The 24,205-nt window shown below is 38.0% G+C and overlaps 3 protein-coding genes across 3 annotated transcripts in view; 1 reads left to right on the top strand and 2 right to left on the bottom strand.

Moving 5' to 3' along the window:
- The window catches only part of LOC126015454 (NADH dehydrogenase [ubiquinone] 1 alpha subcomplex subunit 6), a 566,806-nt gene that overhangs the window by 454,589 nt on the left and 88,012 nt on the right, over positions 1 to 24,205 (bottom strand). The window lies entirely within an intron of this gene.
- On the bottom strand, positions 5,413 to 6,356 carry LOC126015777 (olfactory receptor 8B3-like). Its single transcript, XM_049778364.1, is given in 4 exon segments — positions 5,413 to 6,002; positions 6,005 to 6,041; positions 6,043 to 6,143; positions 6,146 to 6,356. Coding segments are annotated over 4 exon segments (939 nt in total).
- Positions 19,825 to 20,772, top strand: LOC126015461 (olfactory receptor 8B3-like). Its single transcript, XM_049777988.1, has one exon. It carries the CDS (start codon positions 19,828 to 19,830, stop codon positions 20,770 to 20,772), a length of 945 nt encoding a protein of 314 aa, XP_049633945.1. The 5' UTR covers positions 19,825 to 19,827.

Genomic DNA, 24,205 nt, shown 5'->3' with positions numbered 1-24,205 from the left:
TACTCCCAAAAGTAGCCCCAATACAAGATCTCTTCCAGGACCTCCCTGCCGCAAACCTTTTGCCAATCTGAAGAAGGTCAGGGGGCGTGATGGAAAGGTGCCTGGGAACCCACACACCACAAGAAAAACCCAAAAGACAATGGGAAAAACTGTACTTCCAACATAAGCATAAGACCTGTATTACACCACCTCTTTACTTGCTTTTCCCCAAATGTAAAGTAGTCTGCATCACTTTGGTCCTTTAAATACTTCTTTACTTCGTTTTTTTGTTTTGTTTTTTTGTTTGTTTTTGTTTGTTTGTTTGTTTTTTACTATATTTTTAAATGTGTCTGTCCTACATATACATATGTAAACACATATATTTTTATGCCTATATATATACATACATATATTTTTTTCTTTTTCTTTTTCTTTTTACCTTCTCTGGGTATGTGACCTGTTTTTGTTTTTCCCTTTGTCCACCCCCAAATACACCGTCAATATAAGGTAGCGCCATTTCCCCCTGCAAAGGCACATTAAAAAAAGGGGGAAATCTTACATACAAAAAAAGAGCTCCTATCTACTAGAGATGGGAACCCATAGTTGTTTACAATACAGGGATATCTCCTACCTTGAAAAAATGTCATGTGGAATCAATTTAGACCTCAGGAGATTAGATACCATCCGTCCAGCCTTGAACCCTGGATCCCTGACATAGAAACACAACTACAGGAAACAGATCCCAGCCAGGACAGCCTTAATACGGCAGGGTCACCAACAAGTCCCAGCTCCAATATGATATCCTGACAACCGGAAAATTGGGAACAACTTGACCTAAGAGCAGATTACCCAACCTTACCAGCTAACAATAAGACAAAATCAGAAGACTTGTCACCCTTGGTAGATCCAAAAGCCAAGATCGCGATTAACAGATGACTGGCTGCTAGAACCAGGACCAGATGGTATACACCGAGGGACCAATAAAAAAGCCCTAGTCTAGGGTTTGAACTACGACCAGCACAACAACCATGAACCCCACTTCCAAAGGTCTAGCAGAGACAATTGTAATGGAATATGGCTTCTGGAAGCACAAAGAAAGATGATATTCTAAGTGCCATCCTAGGTACAGTGCAAAGACCAAGACCACCAACCACAGAAGATGGATTAAAATGACACTGAGGGAACAGAACTCCTGAACCACAAAGACTGACGTCATCATAAGTCCCAACCCTGAATCTGTGCAGACACTGAGATCTCTAGACACAGAGGTCTGATTGTAACACCCAGAACAGAACAGAAGTCTCCCAAACATGACAAAAGACCACCGGGAGAGTAAATGATCCTGAACAGAGTCTATAGTTGATCCCATGACAATATACTCCAAGGACGGAGAAACCCATAACTCTTAGGCCAAGTGAATTCCTTCTTGAATGACCCCAATACTTACTGTGCCAGGGCAGGAGGGAAAAAATAGCACAAAACATTGTTTACTTTTTATATATTATTTTTTTACCTTCATTTAATGTTATTATTAATTTTTTTTTACTTACCTAACTATTTTTGGTCGATTTCTCTGTTTGGGTGTGGTTATTGAAGCTATTGTCCCCAGATATACCTATTTTTTTCTCTTCTTTTCTTTTCTTTCTTTATGGGCTATGTCATGTTTCTTATCTCAAGACCATGGCGGGTTTTTTTGTTTTGTTTTGGTTTTTGGTTTTTTTTGTTTTTTTTTTCGTTTGTTTGTTTGTTTGTTTTGTTTGTTCTGGGGTTTTTTTGGGTTTTTTTTTGTTTGTTTGTTTTGTACTGACAGAATGTTTCATTTTCTTTTTCCTCCTTCACCCTTCAAATCGATGATAAGAGCCTCTACAGGGCTCTGCCCACTTTCAGAGTATTAGACTTTTACACCAGTTTACTACTTTTCTCTTCTTCAAACCAAACCACGCAAATTTAACTAGCTAGGCCTGCCTCCCAGTTAGAGGGGGAAATTAGGGAGGCACCTAGACCAATCAGATGCAAGACTACTATGTAGTAGGATAGGTACATAGGGGACCACATAATCTAGCAGCCCTGTGGATGAGGGAAGAGGATACGGGAGATAGGACAAAAACAGAGGTGTAGGGAGGAAAATTTGGTGATGGGAACCCTCCCAGATGTTATGTAAATATTTAACTAAAATATTATTGTCAACAACATGTAAACCACTATGATCAAAATAAAAATTATATTAAAAAATTAATCATTACTGAGGAGTCAGCTGTTTCTTTTAAAAGCCTGTTACTTCCTATCTCTGTGCTGACCATTGGCTGGATCCACTATGGGGCAGTACTGGAAATTGATCCTAAAATCCAGACCACAAGGTGTGTGTCAGCTAAAGCTCATATTTTGCAAGTGTTAAATGCCAAGACTATAAGTACTGCCATGTTAAGTCTCTTTTTGATACATGTCAAGTTTCTTAAAGATGTGTTCCAGGGCAAAAATCAAAGCAAACAGACTTATGCAATTTAATGGATATTGAAGAGAAAAAGCAAAATCAATAATCTCTAGATTCTTGAGGGAGCATTTTAAAGCTATTAGATGTAGTCAATTATAACACAATAAATGCATCAAGGGACTTTAGTGAGGAACAAAGTTATCAATTATTGCTAATATATGCCAAGATTTTCTTAAAATTGTGGCAACCTTTCCAAAAATCAAAGCTGCACAGATATATGACCCTTTGCTCCAAATTTAGAGACCTCCTTACAAAGACAACTTTAGTGAACCAAATTAGATGAGATGAACAAAAATGTTCCTGCCAACTATATCACAAAATAAAGATAATGTAAATATTTTTCTATCATTTATATGGCAAGTGGCACATTGTTTTTGGTTCCAAATACAAGATTATAACATAATACCTAGTAGAAATTTAAAAGTTCACTGGCATATGCATGATACCCCTTCTGTAACCATATTGCAGTGTTTAAAAGAGATAAAGGTAGAGGGAAGGAGGGAGAAATAGAAAGAAGAAGAAGAAGAAGAAGAAGAAGGAGGAGGAGGAGGAGGAGGAGGAGGAACAGGAGAAGGAGGAGGAGGAGGAGGAGGAGGAGGAAGAGGAGAAGGATAAAAGAAGGAGGAGGAGGAGATGGAGAAAAGAAGAAGAAAAGAAGAAGAAGAAGAAGAAGAAGAAGAAGAAGAAGAAGAAGAAGAAAAGAAGAAGGAGGAGGAGGAAGAGGAGAAGGAAGAGGAGGAGAAGGAGGAAGAGGAGGAGAAGGAGGAGAAGGAGAAGGATAAAGGAAGGAGGAGGAGGAAGAGGAGGAGAAGGAGGAGGAGAAGGATAAAAGAAGGAGGAGGAGAGGGAGAAAAGAAGAAAAGAAGAAGGAGGAGGAGGAGAAGGAGGAAGAGGAGGAGAAGGAGAAGGATAAAAGAAGAAGGAGGAGGAAGAGGAGGAGAAGGAGGAGGAGGATAAAAGAAGAAGGAGGAGGAGAAGGAGAAAAGAAGAAGAAAAGAAGAAGAAGAAGAAGAAGAAGAAGAAGAAGAAGAAGAAGAAGAAGAAGAGAAGAAGAAGAAGAAGAAGAAGAAGAAGAAGAAGAAGAAGAAGAAGAAGAAGAAGAAGAAGAAGAAGAAGAAGAAAAGAAGAAGAGGAGGAGGAAGAGGCAGAGGAGAAGGAAGAGGAGGAGTTTCTGTCATAGAGGCAGGAAGTGGAAAGGTCAGGGAAAGGGCAGGAAGAAAACTAGAGAAACTGGTGGCAGGAAATGTGCACTGGTGAAGGGTTGCATGTTGGACTTTGTCTAAAATTAAATGATGAACAACTCTGTAACTGTATCTCACAGTGGTTCAATATAACTTATAAAATAATTTGCACTGGCACTCTTAAGATTTTTTTGTTGGTTTGTTTGTTTTGGCCCACACCTGGTGATACTCAATAGTTACTCCTGGCTCTTTGCTCAGAAATAGCTCCTGGCTTGGGGGACCATTTGGGACACTAGGGGATCCAACCATGGTACATCCTAGTTCAGCCGCATGCAAGGGAAATGCCCTATCACTGCGCCACTGCTCCGGTCCCTGGCACTCTTAAGTTTTGATGATGCTCTCCACAACAAAAATTTACAGAAGAATTGTGATGTCATAGCAACTGTTCACACACAAAAATGCACACACACAGAAAGTACACCCCAAAAACTTATTTATATATGTGTATTATTTATTTTATTATTAACTTGTTTTCAGACAAGATTATCTCATTCAACAGGTACTTCTGGATATGATATATTTGATATTTTAAATATTCTAAAAATGAAAGCATCAGTGAAGTAAGGAATTATTTTAAAAGTAGCCTCCAGTATATCTTATTTATAACCATATTAATGAGATTTCAGTAAGTTCATAAAATGTTACCTGGATGTGTGTGCATATATCTACTTTGATGAGAAATCTCATTACAAAAAGAAAAATGATTAAAACTTTTTTCTGCATAACACCCATATTCAATCCCCAGTTCTATATGGTCCATCAAACACTGCCAGGAGTCACCCTAAACATGGAGCCAACAATAACCCTTGAGCATAACTGGGTACAGCCCTAAACACCTTCTCCCTAATATTTTCCTACATTCTGAGAAACATCCTCCTTATAGGATCATTAATATTTGCAGTAATAAAATTTATCTTCAAATACTTCATGACATTTGATATGAGAAAATCAAGTTTTAAAATAAATCATAAACCTCATTATGGGGTATCCTCAGATACACTATCTAGTATTACAGACAGAATGTTCTCTTACTGTGACATGGCAATAAAGAGTGGAAATATACATATATTCTCTTTAGATAAACTGCACTGTACAAGTAAAGAATCTCAAAGCTAGAAGTAAAGGGTCCAGATTTTGTTAATCTCAAAGAGAACAAGAAAAATCAGGATGATAAAATAAAATGTGATTAAAAAATAGAGAACATAGAACAAGACTGAGAGCATTGTACTCTATTCAAATGGGATCTATAATTTACCATGAAGTTTTTTCTTTGATTCCTATTGCACAGAACAGTAATGATATAGTTAAAAAGAAAATAACTATATAATATTTGGCACACCTGAAAACAGATCAGCAAAATATTACCTTAATTTTATGTAACTTATAAAACTCATTAGAACTGTCCAGGTTCACTAGACCAGTCAGAAATACCCAAAAAGTGAATAAACATGAAAACATAGGCAAAAAAATGTTGGTGCATATTTTTATAAACATACTATTGGATTTGTTTAAAATATAAAGCAAGACACTTTTGCAAAGGAGAGATACTAGAGATGCAAAAATGAAATAAGAACAATATAAAATAAATAAAAGGCAAGTCTAAATCATAGTCATTATAATTAACAGTTATGAACAAAGCCCTCCTTGGAAAAACAGAAATAAAAAGTTAAAGAAAAGTGGCATCTCTTGAATGCCTTCTCATTACAGGAGGTTTTTCCTCTGGATTTGATTTAGAACTTTCCCCAGCGCAACCTTGATATCCTTGTTCCTCAAACTGTAGATCAGGGGGTTGAGCATGGGTCCCACACTGGTGTAGAAAACAGAAGCAACTTTCCCTTCTTCATTAGACCCAGGTGAGGAATACTTAAGGTACTTGAAAGCTGCTGACCCGAAGAAAAGAGAAATGGCAGCGATGTGGGAGCTACAGGTGCTGAAGGCTTTGGACCTCCCTTGAGTGGATTTGATGCGAAGAATGTTACGAATGATGAAGACATAAGAAATGAGGATGGTAACACTGGGCACTGTGATGTTGATGCCTACCACAATGAGAACGACTATGTCATTGACATACGTGCTGGTGCAAGAGAGCTGAAGGAGTGGAAGGATGTCACAGAAGTAATGGTTGATAACATTATCATGGCAGAAGATGAGCCTCAGCATGCACCCTGTGTGGGCAGTGGCCGCAGCAAACCCCATGGCATAGGAGGCCAAACTTAAAACAGAACAAACCTGTGGGGACATGGTGACCTTATACAGTAGTGGGTTACAAATGGCCACATAGCGGTCATAGGCATGGAGGTCAACATGTAGCACTCAGAGACGACAAAAAAACAGGAAGAAAAATAGCTGAGCCATGCACCCAGCATAGGAGATGACATTCTGCCTGGAAACAAAGTTCACCAGCATTTTCGGGGTAGAAACTGTAGAGTACATAGGTTTATGAAGGAGAGGTTGAAAAGGAAATAGTACATCGGGGTGTGGAGATGAGAATTGAGCGCGATGAGAATGATCAACCCAATGTTGCCTACCACGGTGACGATGTACATCATTAGAAAGAGGACAAACAGTGGGCGCTGGAGCTCTGGGTGGTTTGTTAAACCAGCAAGAATAAATTCAGTCACTAAGGAATCATTTTGAGCCAGCATGGTCCTCTTTGGAAATCTGTGAGGAGAGAGGCAAATTCCATTAACACAGAACCCAGTCACTCTTCAGGGACTCACAGAAAGGGGATTCAGACAGGTGGAAGTCAAGGAAGTCCTTGGTTTCAGGCTGGCTGTACTACCATGCCCTCCCTTCAGCACTGAAACGGCTGCCTACTAAGTGCTGAGTTACCCGTGACAGACTGTTCCTATCTTCACTAGAAGGGGCTAGAAGGGACACATCATCTTTGCTGTCAAGCAAAGGGAGCATGATGTCTCCCTCCCAGCTTTCCCTCTATCACCTGTTCCATTATTTCCTACTTCCGACTCATGTTTTATCTCCTTATTAGATGCTGCAGTTCCTGTCACCACCATCCACACAAACTGTGGGGTAGATATTCCTCACTTAAGAAGTGAATCCCCAACTGTCTCTAGGGTCCTTAGAACCCTTTCTACAAGAGTCTACTGACCAGAACTCCAGATTTTCAGTTCGTTTTGCCCTTTGTTCCCTGCTACATGGAAGAGAACTAATACAGGCCATGGATGTGCTTTTCCAGGGTAGTAGGAAAGAAGAAAAAAGAAAGATTAACCCTGGGGCTCATTGAGTAAGCTCACTGTAAAACTTGTGAAAAGACGGCAAGTGTATAGATACACAGCTATTTATTATTTTAATTATTTTCCACGTCTTTAAGGGAAGGGGAAAAGTGTCTCTTTTTCTTCAGTACTTCTGTGTCATCTGGAGCTACCAGATTCAGCCTGAAGCTAATAGAGACAGAGCATGCTGGAATTAAGCTGAGTTCACACACCATTCCTTCCAGTTTCTTCCTACTCATCAAGAAATCCTTTTCTTCCATTTTCAACAGCAGAGGAAGAACCATAGAAATGTGACTGACTGATTCTCCTTCCAATGAGAGAGTTCAGTGCTAACTCTGATTCTTATTTTACCTGTACTGCTCTGGAAGAAAAATGTACCGTGGCGACCCCAACACTGACTGGATGTAATCACAGAATCATCTTCTTTTCTGGACTGCAGTGATAGTACAGCAGATAAGAAGCTTGCCTTGCATATTATTAGCCTGAGTTCAATCCCCAGCACCCCATAAGGTCCCTGATGAAGGCTTCAAATATGATCAGACCTAATTATAAGCACAGACATAAATCTCCCAGAGGGCATTTCTATCATTATTATGAAATACAGGCAAGAAGTTAGTATTTGTGTAACACAAAAATATACAGTACATGTTAATTTCCCATCAGAGATTGAATATTCTCCAAAGCATAAGAGAAAAAAATTATGTCACTTACAGAGACAATTACAATTCCTATCATGAAGTTCTACTAACTATACTTTTATATAACCTTCATTTTAAGACTTAAATTCTTAGATATTTGTGAATTTTTTATTAATTTTTAAGTCCCTTGAACTAGTTTAGGAAATTTCATAGATATAAAGAAAAGAAGTCTTTGTATTGATTTTATAGATTTTAAAAATAATTTCGTTGTAAGTTTTGTCATGTAAGATCTATAAATTATTTACATTATTTATAACTAAAATCAGTAATAATTATAAGTAAAATTATTTATAGTACCAGTATGTGATCCATTGTTTATGAATATTTAATTTTCTTAGGTTTTCCTTTCTTTTCCTTTTTTATAATAACATATTTAAACACCATAACTTGTAGCTTGTATAAACAAACAAGTTTCTAGTTAGGTCTTAGTTATAGAAAAAAACATACGTGTTAACCGGTGCAATCTTCCTACCACCAATGCCTAACATCTCCCTCCTCCCCCACCCCTGCCTGTATTCAAGATACGCATTTTATTTCTCTCACTCGCTACCATCATCATGACACTTGTTAGGGTAGTTATTTTTCTAACTGCACTCACCACTCTTTGTGGTGAGTTTCATATCATGGGCCAGTCCTTCAGCCTGCATCCCTATTGTCTCTGGGTATTATTAAAATACTGTCTTTTATTTTTCTTAGGTACCACAGACGAGTGAGACTATTCTATGTCTATCTCTCTCCCTCTGACTTATTTCACTCAGCATAATAGTCTCCATCTTCAACCATGTATAGGAAAATTTCATGACTTCATTTTTCCTGAAAGCTGCATAGTACTCTATTCTGTATATGTACCACAGTTTCTTTAGCCACTCATCTGTCCTTGGCATCTGAGTTGTTTCCAGATTTGAGCTATTGTAAATAGAGCTGCAATGAATATGGGTGTGCAAAAGATGTTTTTGTTTTGAGTTTTTGTGTTCATAGGGTATATCCCAAAAGTGGTATCGCTGGATCATATAGAAGCTCAATTTTTAGTATTTTGAGGATTCTCCATGTTATTTTCCATAAAGCTGAACTATATGGCATTCCTACCAGAAATGAATGAGAGTTCCTTTCCTCCCACATTCCCACCAGTACTAATTATTCTTGCTTATTTTGGGGGGATGTGTGTCAGTCAGTCTCTATGGCAAGAGATGGTAGGTACCTCATAGTTGTTTTGATTTGCATCTCCCTGATGATTTGTGATGTGGAGCACTTTTTCTTTTGCCTTGTGGCCACCTGTATTTATTCTCTGAGGAAGTGTCTGTTCATATTTTCCCACATTTTTGATAGTATTAAATTTTTTTCCTTGTTAATTTTTTGTTAGTACATGTGTATCTTAGATATTAGCCCCTTATCTAATGGGTATTGGGTGAATAGTTTCTCCCATTTCTTGGGTGGCCTTTATATTAGTCACTATTTTATTTGAGGTTCAGAAGCTTCTCAGTTTAATATAGTCCCATTTGTTTATCTCTGCTTCCATTTGTTTGGACAGTGGTGGTTTCTCCTTGAAGATGCCTTTAGTATCAATGTCATGGAGTGTTTTGCCTCTGTATTCTTCTATATACCATATGATTCCAGCTCTGATATCAAGGATTTAACCTTTATGCATGGTGTTAGATGGAGATCTGAGTTTGCTTTTCTGCATGTGGCTGACCATTTGTCCCAACACCACTTGTTGAAGAGGATTTCTTTGCTCCATTTTGCATTTCTTGCCCCTTTGCCAAAGATTAATTGATTGTATGTCTGAGGGACATTCTCTGAATACTCGAGTCTATTCCATTGATCTGAGGATCTGTCTTTATTCAAGTACCATGCTGTTTTAATGACTATTGCTTTGTAGTACAATTTAAAGTTGGGTAAAATTATGTCTCCTGTCTTTTTTTTCCTAAGGGTTGTTTTAGCTATTCGTGGGTGTTTGTTGTTCCAAATGAATTTAAGGAGTGATACCTTCTTTGAATAATGCCATGAATATGCATACATAAATTGCATTTAATCTTTACAATGCTTTGGGGAATATTACCATATAAATCCTGTTAATCCTCCCAATTTATGAATAGAGTATATGTCTCCATTTCCTTATGTCCTCTCTTATTTCTTAAAGCAGTGTTTTGAAGTTTTCTTTGTAGAGGTCCTTCACTTCTTTAGTTGATTCCAAGGTATTTGAGTTTCTGTGGCCCTATGTAAATTGGATTGTTTTTTAATATATTTTTATTTAAACACCTTGATTACATACATTATTGTGTTGTTTTGGTTTCAGTCATGTAAAGAACACCACCCATCACCAGTACAACATTCCCATCACCAATGTCCCAAGTCTCCCTGTTCCCCACCCAAGCCCTGCCTGTCTGGCTTTCTATTTCCTTCATATATTCTCATTATTAGGATAGTTCGAAATGTAGTTATTTCTCTAACTAAACTCATCCCTGTTTGTGGTGAGCTTCATAATGTGAGATGTAACCTACAGCCCTTCTCTCTTTTTTGTATGAAAATTATTATTGCAAGAATGTCTTTCATTTTTCTTAAAACCCACAGATGAGCGAGAGCATTCTGTGAGTTTCTCTCTCTCTCTCTCTCTCTCTGACTTATTTCACTCAGCATAATAGATTCCATGTACATCCATGTATAGGAAAATTTCATGACTTCATTTCTCCTGACAGCTGCATAATATTCCATCGTGTGACCAGCACCCCTATCTGCCTGTCTTCTGTGCTGTGCTCCATTTTTGGCCTGATTTTATCCTGTGTGTGGCTCATCTGCAGATGGTTTGCCTTCCCTGGAGCCTTCCCCGGAGGTGAGCTTACACGCCCAGAAAGGGGAAGTCGCTGAACTCTGCTGGAACTCAGATGCCAGCACATCTATCTGCCTGTCTTCTGTGCTGTGCTCCATTTTTGGCCTGATTTCATCCTGTGTGTGGTTCACCTGAGGAAGGCTCGCCTTCCCTGGAGCCTTCCCTGGAGGTGAGTTTACAAGCCTAGAAAGGGTGGAGCCAGAGGAGAATGGCCACTCTGCTTCACTTCCCGGCCATGCACATCATTTAGCCAATGAATACAACCACAACACGTAGAAAAACCCACAATACAAGTGTGACAATGGGGAAACAAAACAGGCCAGCGCCAGATATAGAGAATGATGATGGCAACTCTGATGACTTGAGCATGACCAACCAACTAGTCAGTCTCTCAGATAAGGAGTTTAGAGTCGCAATATGGAAGATGTTCAAAGAACTTAAAGAAAGTATAGAAGAAAACACTAAAAAGAATTAAGAGAATATGAAGATAGAAATCAGAAAACTCCAAACTGAAATTTCAGGTCAAATAACAGATCTGAAAAACTCAGTAGATGAATTGAAGAAAAACATGGTTGAGCTTTCCCATGGGTTAACAGCAGCTGAGGATAGAATTAGTACACTGGAAGATGAGATGAATAACAATTCCATACAGCAGAAGAAATTGGGGAAAAGCCTTAAAGCAAATGATCAAATAATGAAAAAAATACTCAAAGAATGGGAAAAGATGAAAATAGAAGTCTATGATAAGCTCAACAGAAACAACTTAAAAATCATTGAAGTCCAAGAGACCCAGGAAGAAAATCTCCAGGAAGAATCAATGGTCAAGAACATCATTAAAGAGAAACTACCAGAGCTAATGAATACATGCGATCAAATCCTGCATGTCTGAAGAGTACCAACTAAAAGAGACCCCAGAAAAAAACACCCCAAGACACATCCTAGTCACAATGATGAATCCCACAGATAGAGACAGAATTCTGAAGGCAGCAAGATCGAAAAGAGAAATTACATTCAATGAAACATCCCTGAGATTTACTATGGACCTGTCAACAGAAACACTCAAGGCCAAAAGGCAGTGGTGGGACATAGTGACAAAACTCAATGAAATAAATGCTTTGCCTAGAATACTGAATCCAGCAAAACTGTCAGGTTTGAAGGAACAATACATGGTTTCACAGACAAACAACAGCTCAGAAACTTTACAGACTCAAAATCATTCTTAAAATAAAAACTGAACGGCCTACTTTAAGATAAGACTGACCAATAGACACACCAAACTTCAATATAAAGATGGCACTAACTCCCAGGACAATTCTTTTTCTTAATGTCAATGGACTAAATGCACCAGTTAAGAGACACAGAGTGGCTAAATGGATAAAAAAAAAAAACTCAATACAACCTTCTGCTGCCTACAAGAAACGCATCTGAATAGTCAGAACAAATATAGACTCAAAATAAAAGGCTGGAGGAAAATTATCCAAGCAAACAACACCCATAAAAAAGCTGGAGTGGCCATACTAATATCAGATAATGCAAACTTTATACTTAGGAAAGTTGTAAGGGACAAAGATGGACATTTTGTATTAATCATGGGATACGTATAGCAGGAAGAAATCACTCTCCTAATGAGGGGCCAGCAAAATATTTAATACAATTGTTGACAAATCTGAAAAATAATATCAATAACAACACAATAATTATGGGAGTCCTCAACACGGCATTGTCAACACTTGACAGGTCAACCACTGAAACCCAACAAGAATATACTAGACCTGAAAATAGAAATGGAATAAAGAGGACTAGTAGATATATGCAGGACACTCCACACCCAGAAGCATGGATACACATTCTTCTCTAATGTACATGGGACACTCTCCAGGATAGACTACATGCTAGCACATAGAAAATACCTCCATAATATCAAGAGGATAGAAATTTTGCAGACTACCTTCGCTGACCACAAGGCCCTGAAATTATATGTGAACTACAAAGGGACACAGAAGAAAAACTTTAATACCTGGAAGTTAAACAGCCCAATACTGAATAACCAGTGGGTCTGAGACAAAATCAAAGAGGAAATCAAAACCTTCCTAGAGACAAATGACAATGGAGACACAAAATATCAGAACCTATGGAACACAGCAAAAGCGGTACTGATAGGAAAATTTATAGTTTGCAAGCACACATCAGGAAAGAAGAAGGGGCATACCGGAATAGCTTAATGACACAGCTCATAGAATTAGAAAGTACTCAACGAAAGGACCAAAATATAGGGAGACAGAAGAAAATAACAAAGCTGAGAGCAGAAATCAATGAAGTGGAAACCCGAAAAACAATCCAAAAGATCAACGAAAGCAGAAGTTGGTTCTTTGAAAAAATAAACAAATTGATAGACCACTGGCAAAACTAACAAAGAAAGAGAGAGAAACTTGATAACTAGTATTAGGAATGAAAAAGGAGAGATCACTACTGATATGGTAGAGATCCAAAGGGTAATCAGAAACTACTCTGAGAAACTCTATGCCACTAAAAATGAAAACCTGGAAGAAATGAATAAATTTTTGGACTCTTATAATCTTCCACATTTGAATGAAGAGGATGTAGCATATCTAAACACACCCATCACTATTGAAGAAATTAAGACAGTAATTCAATGTCTGCCCAAAAACAAAAGTCCAGGCCCAGATGGATTTAATAATGAATTATTTCAAAACTTTCAAGAGGAATTTCTACCAATCCTGGCAAGACTCTTTCATGAAATTGAAAAAATAGGAACACTTCCAAATAGCTTTTATGAAGCCAACATCACCTTGATACCTAAACCAGACAAAGATGCTATGAAAAAAGAAAATTACAGACCAATATTGCTAATGAATACAGATGCAAAGATCCTCAACAAAATCCTGGCAAATAGGATTCAATGCCTCATTAAGAAGATCATCCACTACGATTAAGTAGGTTTCATCCCAGGAGTGCAAGGCTGGTTTAACATCCGTAAATCTGTCAACATCATACACAACATCAACAATAAGAAAAATAGAAAAAGCATGATCATAACAATAGATGCAGAGAAAGCATTTGATAAGGTCCAACACCCATTCTTGATCAAAACTCTCAGCAAGATGGGAATGGAAGGAACCTTTCTCAATATAGTTAAGGCCATCTACCACAAGCCAGTGACAAATATTGTCCTCAATGGAGAAAAACTGAAAGCCTTTCCTCTAAATTCTGGCACAAGACAAGGCTGTCCTCTCTCACCACTCCTATTCAACATAGCACTGGAAGTACTTGCTATAGCGATTAGGCAAGAAAAAGATATCAAGGGAATCCAGATAGGAAAGGAAGAAGTCAAGCTCTCGCTGTTTGCAGATGACATGATACTCTACCTAGAAAACCCTAAAATCTCTACGAAAAAGCTTCTAGAAATGATAGACTCATATAGCAAGGTGGCAGGCTACAAAATTTACACACAAAAATCAATGGCCTTTCTATACACCAATAGTAATAAGGAAGAAATGGACATTAAGAAAACAACCCCATTCACAATAGTGCCACACAAATTTAAATATCTTAGAATCAACTTGACTAAAAATGTGAAGGACCTATACATAGAAAACTACAAAACTCTGCTCCAAGAAATAAAAGAAAACACGCAGAAATGGAAGCACATACCCTGGTCATAGATTGGCAGGATTAACATCATTAAAATGGCAATACTCCCCAAAGTATTGTACAGATTTAATGCGATCCCTCTAAAGATACCAATGGCATTCTTCAAAGAACAGATCAGGCACTCCTGAAATTCATTTGGAACAATAAACACCCTAGAATAGCTAAAGCAATCATTGGGAAAAAGAATATAGGAGGAATTACTTTCCCCAACTTTAAACTGTACTACAAAGCAATAGTTATCAAAACAGCATGGTATTGGAATAAAGACTGGCCCTCAGTATAGTTAAGGCCATCTACCACAAGCCAATGGCAAATATCCTAATGAAGAAAAATTAAAAGCCTTTCCTCTAAATTCTGGTACAAGATACGGATGTCCTCTCTCATCACTCCTACTCAACATAATACTGGAAGGTCTTGCTATAGCAATTAGGCAATAAAAAAAATATTAAGAGCATCCAGATAGGAAAGGAAGAAGTCAAGCTCTCACTGTTTGCAGATGACATGATACTCTACTTAGAAAACCCTCAAGACTCTACCAAAAAACTTCTAGAAACAATAGATTCCTATAGAAAAGTGGCAGGCTAAAAAATTAATATGCAAAAGTCAATGCCTTCTTATACACTAATAATGATAGAGAAGAAATGGACATTAAGAAAACAACCCCATTCACATTAGTGTCACACAAACTTAAATATATTGGAGTCAACTTGACTAAAGACGTGAAGGACCTATACAAAGAAAACTAGAAAACCCTGCTTCAAGAAATAAGAGGGAACACTTGGAAATGGAAACACATATGCTGCTCATAAATTGGCAGGATTAACATCATTAAATGGCAATATTCCCCCAAAGCATTGTACATATTTAATGTTATCTCTCTAAAGATACCCATGACATTCTTCAAAGAAGTGGATCAAATACTTCTGAAATTCATTTGGAACAATAAACACCCACAAATAGCTAAAGCAATCCTTGGGAAAAGGAATATAAGAGGTATTACATTATCCAATATAAAATTGTATTATAAATCAATAGTTATCAAAACACCATTTTATTAGAATAAAGACAGATCCTCAGATCAGTAGTAATAGCTTGAGTCCTCAGAGAATGCTCCCCAGACATAATATCACTTAATTTTTATAAAGGGGCAAGAAATCCTAAATGGATCAAGAAAAACCTCTTCAACAAGTAGTGTTGGCACAACTGGCTAGCCATTTGCAAAAAAAGTGAACTCAGACTCCCAGCTAACACCATGTACGAAGGTAAAATCCACATGAATTTAAAACCTTGACATCAGACCTGAAACTTTAAGGTATATAGAACAACATGTAGGTAAAACACTTCATGACATTCAGACTAAAGGCATTTTTATGGAGGAAACAGCACTTTCCAAACAAGTGGAAGCAGAGATTAAACAGATGGGAATATATTAAGATGACCAGGATACAAGAGCCACCCACTGAATGGGAGAAACTACTCACCCAATACCCAGCAGATAAGGGGCCAATATCCAAAATATACAAGGCACTGACAGAACTTTACAAGAAAAAATTTAACCCCATCAAAAAATGGGGGAAAGTGGGGCCGGAGAGATAGCATGGAGGTAAGTCGTTTGCCTGGCATGCAGAAGGTCGGTGATTTGAATCCTGGCATCCCATGTGGTCTCCTGAGCCTGCCAGTAGTGATTTCTGAGCATAGAGCCAGGAGTAACCCCTGAGCGTTGCTGGGTGTGACCCAAAAAAGGGGGGGAAGGGAAGAAGAAATGAACCGACACTTTGTCAAAGAAGAAATACATATAGCCAAAAGACATGAAAAGATGCTCCACATCACTAATCATCAGGGAGATGCAAATCAAAACAACTATGAGGTACCATCTCACACCACAGAGATTGGTGCACATCACAAAGAATGAGAACAAGCAGTGCTGGCAGGAATGTGGAGAGAAAGGAACTCTTACTCACTGCTAGTGGGAATGATGTCTAGTCCAACTGTTATGGAAAATGATATGGAGACTCCTTAAAAACTGAAAATTGGATCAGTGAGATAGCATGGAGGTAGGTCGTTTGCCTTGCATTCAGAAGGATGGTGGTTCAAAGCCCGACATCCCATATGGTTCCCTGTGCTTGCCAGGGGCGATGTCTGAGCACAGAGCCAGGAGTAACCCTTGAGCTCTGCTGGGTGTAACTCCCAAAAAAATCTGTTTAAAAGAACTGGAAATTGAGCTCCCATATGATTCATCTATATCACTCCTAGGGATATACCCTAGGAACACAAAAATACAATTAAAAAATTCCTTCCTCACACCTATATTCATTGCAGCACTATTTACAGTAGCCAAACTCTGGAAACAACCAAGGTGCCCTTCAACAGATGAATGGCTAAAGAAACTTCACTACGTATACACAATGGAATATTATACAGCCATCAGGAGAGATGAAGTCATGAAATTTTCCTATACATGGATGTACATGGAATCTATTATGCTAAGTGAAATAAGTCAGAGGGAGAGAGATAGACACAGAATAGTCTCACTCATCTATGGTTTTTTTTTTAAAGTAAAGACCTTATTATAATTCCAGAGACAATAGAGAAAATGGACAGAAGGACCATCCCAGAATGTGAAACTCACCATAAAGAGTGTGAATGCTGTTACAGAAATAACTACACTAACAGCTATCATGACAAAGTTAATGAATGAGAGAAGTAGAATGCCTGTCTCAAACGCAGGCAGGGGTGAGAGAGGAGGGAGATCAGGGGCATCAGTGGTGGGAATGTTGCATTGGTGAATGGGGGTGTTCTGCTATGACTGAAACTCAACTACAATCATGCTTGTAATTAAGGTGCTTAAATGAAGATTTTATAACCAAAAAAAAAAAGAAAAAATGCTTCAATCACTAATCATCAGGGATATTCAAATCAAAACAACAATGAGGTAATCTTACATCACAGAGACTGGCATACATCACACACACACACAAAAAAAAAAAAAAAACAAGAACAATTAGTGCTGGTAGGGATGTGGAGAGAAAGGAACTCTCATTCACTGCTGGTAGGAATGCTGTCTAGTCCAGCCTTTATGGAAAACAATATGGAGATTCCTCAGAAAACTGAAAATTGAGCTCCCATACAATCCAGCTATACCACTCCTAGGGAACACAAAAATGCAATACTAAAAATGCCCTCTGCATGCCTATGTTCATTGCAGCTCTGTTTATGAGACCAAAAATTTGGAAACAACCCAGATGCCCGACAACAGATGAGTGGCTAAAGAAACTGGTACATATACACAATGAAACACTTTGTAGCTGTCAGGAAAAATGAAGTCATAAAATTTTCCTATATATGGATGGACATGGAAACTATTACGCTGAGTGAAATGAATCAGAGAAAATAGATAGACACAGAATAGTGGGATAAGAAAAAAATAAAAGATAATATGGTAATAATAGCCAGAGTCCTGGAAGGACCAGCCCATGATATGAAGCTTACCACAAAGATTGGTGAGTGTAGTAAGAGAAATAACTACACCAACAATGTCATGACAATATAGTGAGTGAGAGAAATAGAATGTCTTCCTCGAATACAGGTTGGGATGAGGGAGGGAGAAAGGATTGGTGGCAGGAACGTTGCACTGGGTTTTTTTTTTTGGGGGGGGTACTTTTTTATGACTGAAGTCCAACTACAAACATATTTATATGTTTTTTGTTTACATAGTATTTAAAGATATTTTTAAAAAGAAAAAATAGTATAAGAGTTAAGGTGTTTTCTTTGCATGGGACTGGCACCAGGTTAATTTTTAGCACTGCTTATCGTCCCATAAGTACTACCAGGTGTCACTCCTGAACACCATTGTATCTAAACAATCTCTAACCCTCCAAGAAAGGAAAGAAAATAAAGAAAACAAATTAATTAAATGGCCATCACATAATGGATCATATATTATAACTAAATGATTTTATTTATATTTATTATTTATTTTATGTATAAATAATTTAAAACTGAAATTAAATAAATTGTATAAATATAAATAAATGTAAAAATAAAATGATGTATAAATAAATTGAAGTATGTATAAATAAATTATAGCTCTTACATGATAAATCTAAAAACAAATTTTTATTAAAAATTTATAAAACTGATACAAGGTATATTTATTTATATCTGTGAAATTTCCTAAAGTATTTCAAAAGACTAAGTGGAAATTAAAAAAACAAAATGTTCACAAATATCAAGAAATTTAAGTCTTAAAAATATATGTTATGTTATGTTATAATTAGTGTAATTTCAAGAAATTGTTTACATCTTTTTTAAAAACAACAGGTTTTTTTTATGCGATGGGGGTTGTTCAATCTCTGAAGGAAAAATTAACATTTTCTGTAATGTTACTGTTATACAGCTACAAACTTCCTGCCTGTATTTCATAATAATGATGAGAAAGTCCTCTGGGAGATTAGGTCTCTGGGAGATTTTATAATCAGGGTAAAGTATATTCAAAGCCTCCAGCAAGAAATGCCATGAGCATTTGGCAAGGGAACTGTGTGTTCAATCTACAGTTTCTCTTCTTAATCTGTGAGTAAACTGATAACTACACGTTTAACTCTCACCTGTGAATGACTCCTGCAGTGTTCAGGCTGAGATTGGGTTTTGACAATTTTGTCCAGAAAGGAAGATTCTGTGATTACTTCCAGTCAGTGTTGGGGTCACCATGGTGCACTTTTCTTCCAGAGCAGTACAGGTAAATTAATAATAAGAGTTAGCACTGAGCTCTCTCATTGGAAGGAGAATCAGTCAATCACTTTTCTATGGTTCTTACTCTCCTGTTGAAAAATGGAAGAAAAGGATTTCTTGATGAGTAGGAAGAAACTGGTAGGAATGGTGTGTGAACTCAGCTTAATTCCAGCATGATCTGTCTCTGTTAGCTTCAGGCTGGTAGCCCCAGATAACACAGAGGGCACAGGAGAAAAATAAACACCTTTCTCCTTCCCTTAAAGAAATGAAAATAACTTAAATCATAAATAGTTGATATATATACATTTGCCATCTTTTCACAAGTTTTACAGTGAGATTACTCAATGAGCCCCAGGATGAATGTTTTTTTTTTTTTCCTTCTCTCCTACTAACCCTGGAAAAGCACATCCATAGCCTATATTAGTTCTCTTCAGTGTAGCAAAGAACAAAGGGCAGAATGGATTGAAACTGGAGTATATGGTGAGTGGAATCTTGTAGCCAGGGTTCTAAAGACCCTAGAGATGGTTGGGGATTCACTTCTCAAGTGTGAAATATCAGTGAGTTCTCTACCCCAGAGGAATTCTGTCTATGTGGATGGTAGTGACAGGAACTGCAGTATCTAGTAGGAAGAGAAAACATGAGTCGGAAGTAGGAAATGAAGGAATAGGTGATAGAGAGGAAGCTGTGAGGGAGACATCATGCTCCCTTTGCTTGACAGCAAAGGTGACAAGCTTCTTCTAGCCCCTTCTAGTGAAGACAGGAAGAGTCTGTCACGGGTACTCAGCAGGCAGCAGGCAGCAGTTTCAGTGCTGAAGGGAGGGCATGGTAGTACAGTCAGCCTGAAACCAAGGACTTCCTTGACTTCCACCTTTCTCAATCCCTTTCCTGTGAGTGCTGAAGAGAGACTGGGTTCTGTGTTAATGGAATTTGCCTCTCTCCTCACAGATTTCCAAAGAGGACCATGCTGGCTCAAAATGATTCCTTAGTGACTGAATTTATTCTTGCTGGGTTAACAGACCGCCCAGAGCTCCAGCGCCCACTGTTTGCCCTCTTTCTAGTGATGTACATCATCACCGTGGTGGGCAACATTGGATTGATCATTCTCATCGTGTTCAATTCTCACCTCCACACCCCGATGTACTATTTCCTCTTTAACCTCTCCTTCATCGACCTCTGGTACTCCACAGTTTTCACCCCGAAGATGCTGGTGAACTTTGTTTCCAAGCATAATGTCGTCTCCTATGCTGGGTGCATGGCTCAGCTATTTTTCTTCCTGTTCTTTGTCGTCTCTGAGTGCTACATGTTGACCTCCATGGCCTATGACCGCTACGTGGCCATTTGTAACCCACTGCTGTATAAGGTCGTCATGTCCCCACAGGTTTGCTTTTTTATAAGTTTAGCCGCCTATGCCATGGGGTTTGCTTCAGCCACTGCACACACGGGGTGCATGCTGAGGCTTACTTTCTGCAGTGCTAATGTTGTCAACCATTACTTCTGTGACATCCTCCCACTCCTTCAGCTCTCTTGCACCAGCACGTATGTCAATGACATCGTCGTTCTCATTGTGGTAGGCATCAACATCACAGTGCCCAGTGTTACTATCCTCATCTCTTATGTCTTCATCATTCGTAACATTCTTCATATCAAATCCACTCAAGGGAGGTCCAAAGCCTTCAGCACCTGTAGCTCCCACATTGCTGCTATTTCTCTTTTCTTTGGGTCAGCTGCTTTCATGTACCTTAAGTATTCCTCACCTGGGTCTAATGAACAAGGGAAAGTTGCTTCTGTTTTCTACACCAATGTGGGACCCATGCTCAACCCCTTAATCTACAGTTTGAGGAACAAGGATGTCAAGGTGGCACTGGAGAAAGCTCTGAATCAAATTCAGAGGAAATACCTGCTCTAATTAGAAGGCATTCAAGAGATGTTATATTTTCACTTACCTTTTTATGACGGTTTTCCAAGGAGTCCTTTGTTCATAACTGTTAATTCTAATGACTATGACTGTAAACTTGCCTTTCATTTCTCTTATATTTGTTCTCATTTAATTTTTGCCTCTTTAGCTCTTTCCCTTGCACAAGTGTCTTGTTTTATATTTCAAACAAATCCAATAGCATCTTTACAAAAATATGCATCAACATTTTTCAATGTTTTCATGTTTCTTCACTTCTCGGGTATTTCTACTTTGGACAAGTCTAATGAGTTTTATAAGTTACATAAAATTAAGATATCTTGCTGATCTGTTTTCTGATGTGTCTATACTATATAATTTTTATTAATATATTGTTATTGTTATAAGCAGTAGGATTCAAAGAACTAGCTTTATTAAAAGTTATAGTAACAGCTTAATATAGAATACAATACCTTTAGTTCTATTCTCTTTTTATTTTAGCATTCAGGTTTTTCTTTTTCTCTTTAAGATTGGCAGAATTCAGGCCTGGGCTTCTACCTTTGAGATAATTTCATTTGAAAAGACTACATACATACACACATATATATACATAGAACACAACTATTTATTACCATATAGCATTAAAAATAATCATGTACAGAGGAATAAATAATGCTTGGCTTGTGATTTATTTGAAAACTTGTTTTTATGATCATATAAAATTGCACAAAATATTTTAAAGGAAGGATCTTATTACTAATTTTATTGATCATACTAAGGAGAATCTTTCTTTGGGGAGAAGATATTCTGGGCTGCACCCAGTTATGTTGAAGGGCTACTGTGCCTCTGGGCTTGGGGTCAATCTTGCAGTGCTTGAGAGACCACGTAGTGCTGGGATTGAACCCAAGTTTTAGGTAAGAAACATTTTAACTATTTTTTACTTATCCAATAGATTTATCATTGAAAGATATATATGAATGATAGTAAATTGTCTCCCAAGCAACATTTTATGAATCTATTGAAATTGTATCCCATTAATAAGGTAATAAAAATATACTGTACTGTACTGAAGCTATTTTTAAAATAATTATCCTTCTGGAGAGATAGCACAGCGGTAGAGCGTTTGCCTTGCCAACAGTGGTTCGAATCCCAGCATCCCATATGGTCCCTGTGCCTGCCAGAAGCAATTTCTGAGCACAAAGCCACGAGTAAACCCTGAGCACCACTGGGTGTCCCCCCCCAAAAAAAAATAATTATCCTGATTTATGTAACCACCACCAGACAGGATACAGAACTATTCCAGGTTCACTCTTCAAACCTGTGTTCTTCTCTGAGCACTTATCTGGTTTACTGTCTCTGTTTCTTTGTTGTTTTTCTCTTTCTCTATTCACATATTTATTTATGGGAAAGCAAGATTTTTTTTGGCTTTTGGGTCACCCCAGCAGCGCTCAGGGGTTATACCTGGCTTTACACTCAGAAATCTCTCCTGGCAGGCTCGGAGGACCATATAGGATGCAGGGATTCGAACCACCGACCTTCTGAATGAAAGGCAAACGCCTTGCCTCCATGCTATCTTTCCGGCCCCGCAAGATCATTTTTATTGAACAAAACTTACTTATAAAGATGTATGGGAAGAGAGTGGGAGGAAATACATGTTCAAGAGAACACATGGTTCTCCAGTGTAGAAAAAGCTACAAAACAGAGATAAGAAAGATACATGTACAAGGGAGAAAATGGGTTTCTCCCACTTTTCTAACCAAGTTGTCATTCAATAAAAATCTACCTGTAATAGATTTAGTAGTAAAAAGTCTTCCTTTTTCACACTTAAACATTAATGCACACGCACACACATACACACACACACACACACACACACACACACACGAACATTCTACCACCATAAGAAATTTCTCATATTCCCACTTTGGAGCCAGAGAAATAGTACAGTAGATAGCACACATGTCTTTAACTCAGGCGACCCAGATTCAATCAGCTGTACCATATATGGTTCTCTGAGCTCTACCAGGTATAATCCCTAAGAACAGAGTCGGGAATAAATTGTGACCCAAAAATAAATAATCTCATTTTGTACTCAAATAAATACTCTCCCAACACAACTCTACTCCTGTCAACCACTAACTTATTCTCCATTTCTATAGCTGGGTCATTGAGAAAACAACAAAATAAGCAATACATAACCTTTAAGGTTCTGTTCATCAGGAATGATGCCCTGAATTAATTCACTTGGAGTGGCTAAATAGGGGCCAAAAAAGACAGTCCAGTGGTTAATATGCTTTTCAGGCAGGCAAGTGGTTGACCCCACTTCAATCCCAGAAACACATGGACACCCCAGCATAATCACCAGGTTGATCCCTGGAGACACAAGCACTGGTGGATTAATCCAGGTCACTCTCAGCACTGCGGATTCCAAGCATTACCTCACACTCAGACCCTGACACTGAGCACTGCACAGGAGACTGCCAATTTTACCAAAACAAATAATAGAGTTTCTGCCTAGACCAACCATCCATATTTCTTTGCTACTAGTGTTCCATTTTCACAGTCCCAGTTTCTTCAATCTTCTATAATGATCAATAATAATTCTATAATAATCCAAAATTTATCAGGATAACACTACAAAATTAAGTATGTTTTACTAAATAGAAGTGTTCTGGGGATAAATATTAAAATATTATTTTCTTACAAGATTAATGGTCTTACACTTGATCCTAGGAAACAGTCAGCACATACATTACACAGAACAGCTATGGGCAGAGCCCTCTCTACAGATAATGAGAGCAGAGAGCAATTTATCCTGAGCCAGAGGCTATGAGGTGCTGGAGCAAAGGAGCTACTGGAGCATCTAGTCTATATTTCTTTTTTTTTGGGGGGGGCCACACCCAGCGGTGCTCAGGGGTTACTCCTGGCTGTCTGCTCAGAAATAGCTCCTGGCAGGCACAGGGGACTATATGGGACACTGGGATTCGAACCAACCACCTTTGGTCCTGGATTGGCTGCTTGCAAGGCAAACGCCACTGTGCTATCACTTTGGGCCCATCTAGTCTATATTTCTACCATTTAGATCAGTTTTTCCATGTTATAGGTCCAGTAGTTTAGATGGAAGATGTCAGATGGTTGATGGTAATTCCATGTATTTAGGAAGTACTCTTAAGTACTCTGGACTTAAGGCAAAAGAGTTTCATGTAATATAATAGTTAATTATTAGAACACTGAAGATGATAGGTCAGAAACCTGGATTTGAAAGAAATAAAAACATGCAAATGTTAAAGACCAGATGCAAGTGCATAGTGACTAATGTAGTTCTAAGTAAAGTTTGTACATTTATTATCTATGTAGAGGTTGACACATTGACGGAGGCCAAGCTAAAGTTGATCCCTAGCACCTCATGTCATCTTTTGATCCCCACAAGGAGTGATTCCTGTGTGAA

The sequence above is a fragment of the Suncus etruscus genome, chromosome 8, assembly GCF_024139225.1.
Source record: "Suncus etruscus isolate mSunEtr1 chromosome 8, mSunEtr1.pri.cur, whole genome shotgun sequence".
Lineage (NCBI taxonomy): Eukaryota > Metazoa > Chordata > Mammalia > Eulipotyphla > Soricidae > Suncus > Suncus etruscus.
The sequence above is the reverse complement of the archived record's forward strand: the minus strand, read 5'-3'. Positions and strand labels throughout refer to the sequence as shown.

Bases quoted from the DNA above. Each gene is read 5' to 3' on its own strand.
- LOC126015461 (XM_049777988.1), top strand. From the start codon at position 19,828: ATGCTGGCTCAAAATGATTCCTTAGTGACTGAATTTATTCTTGCTGGG.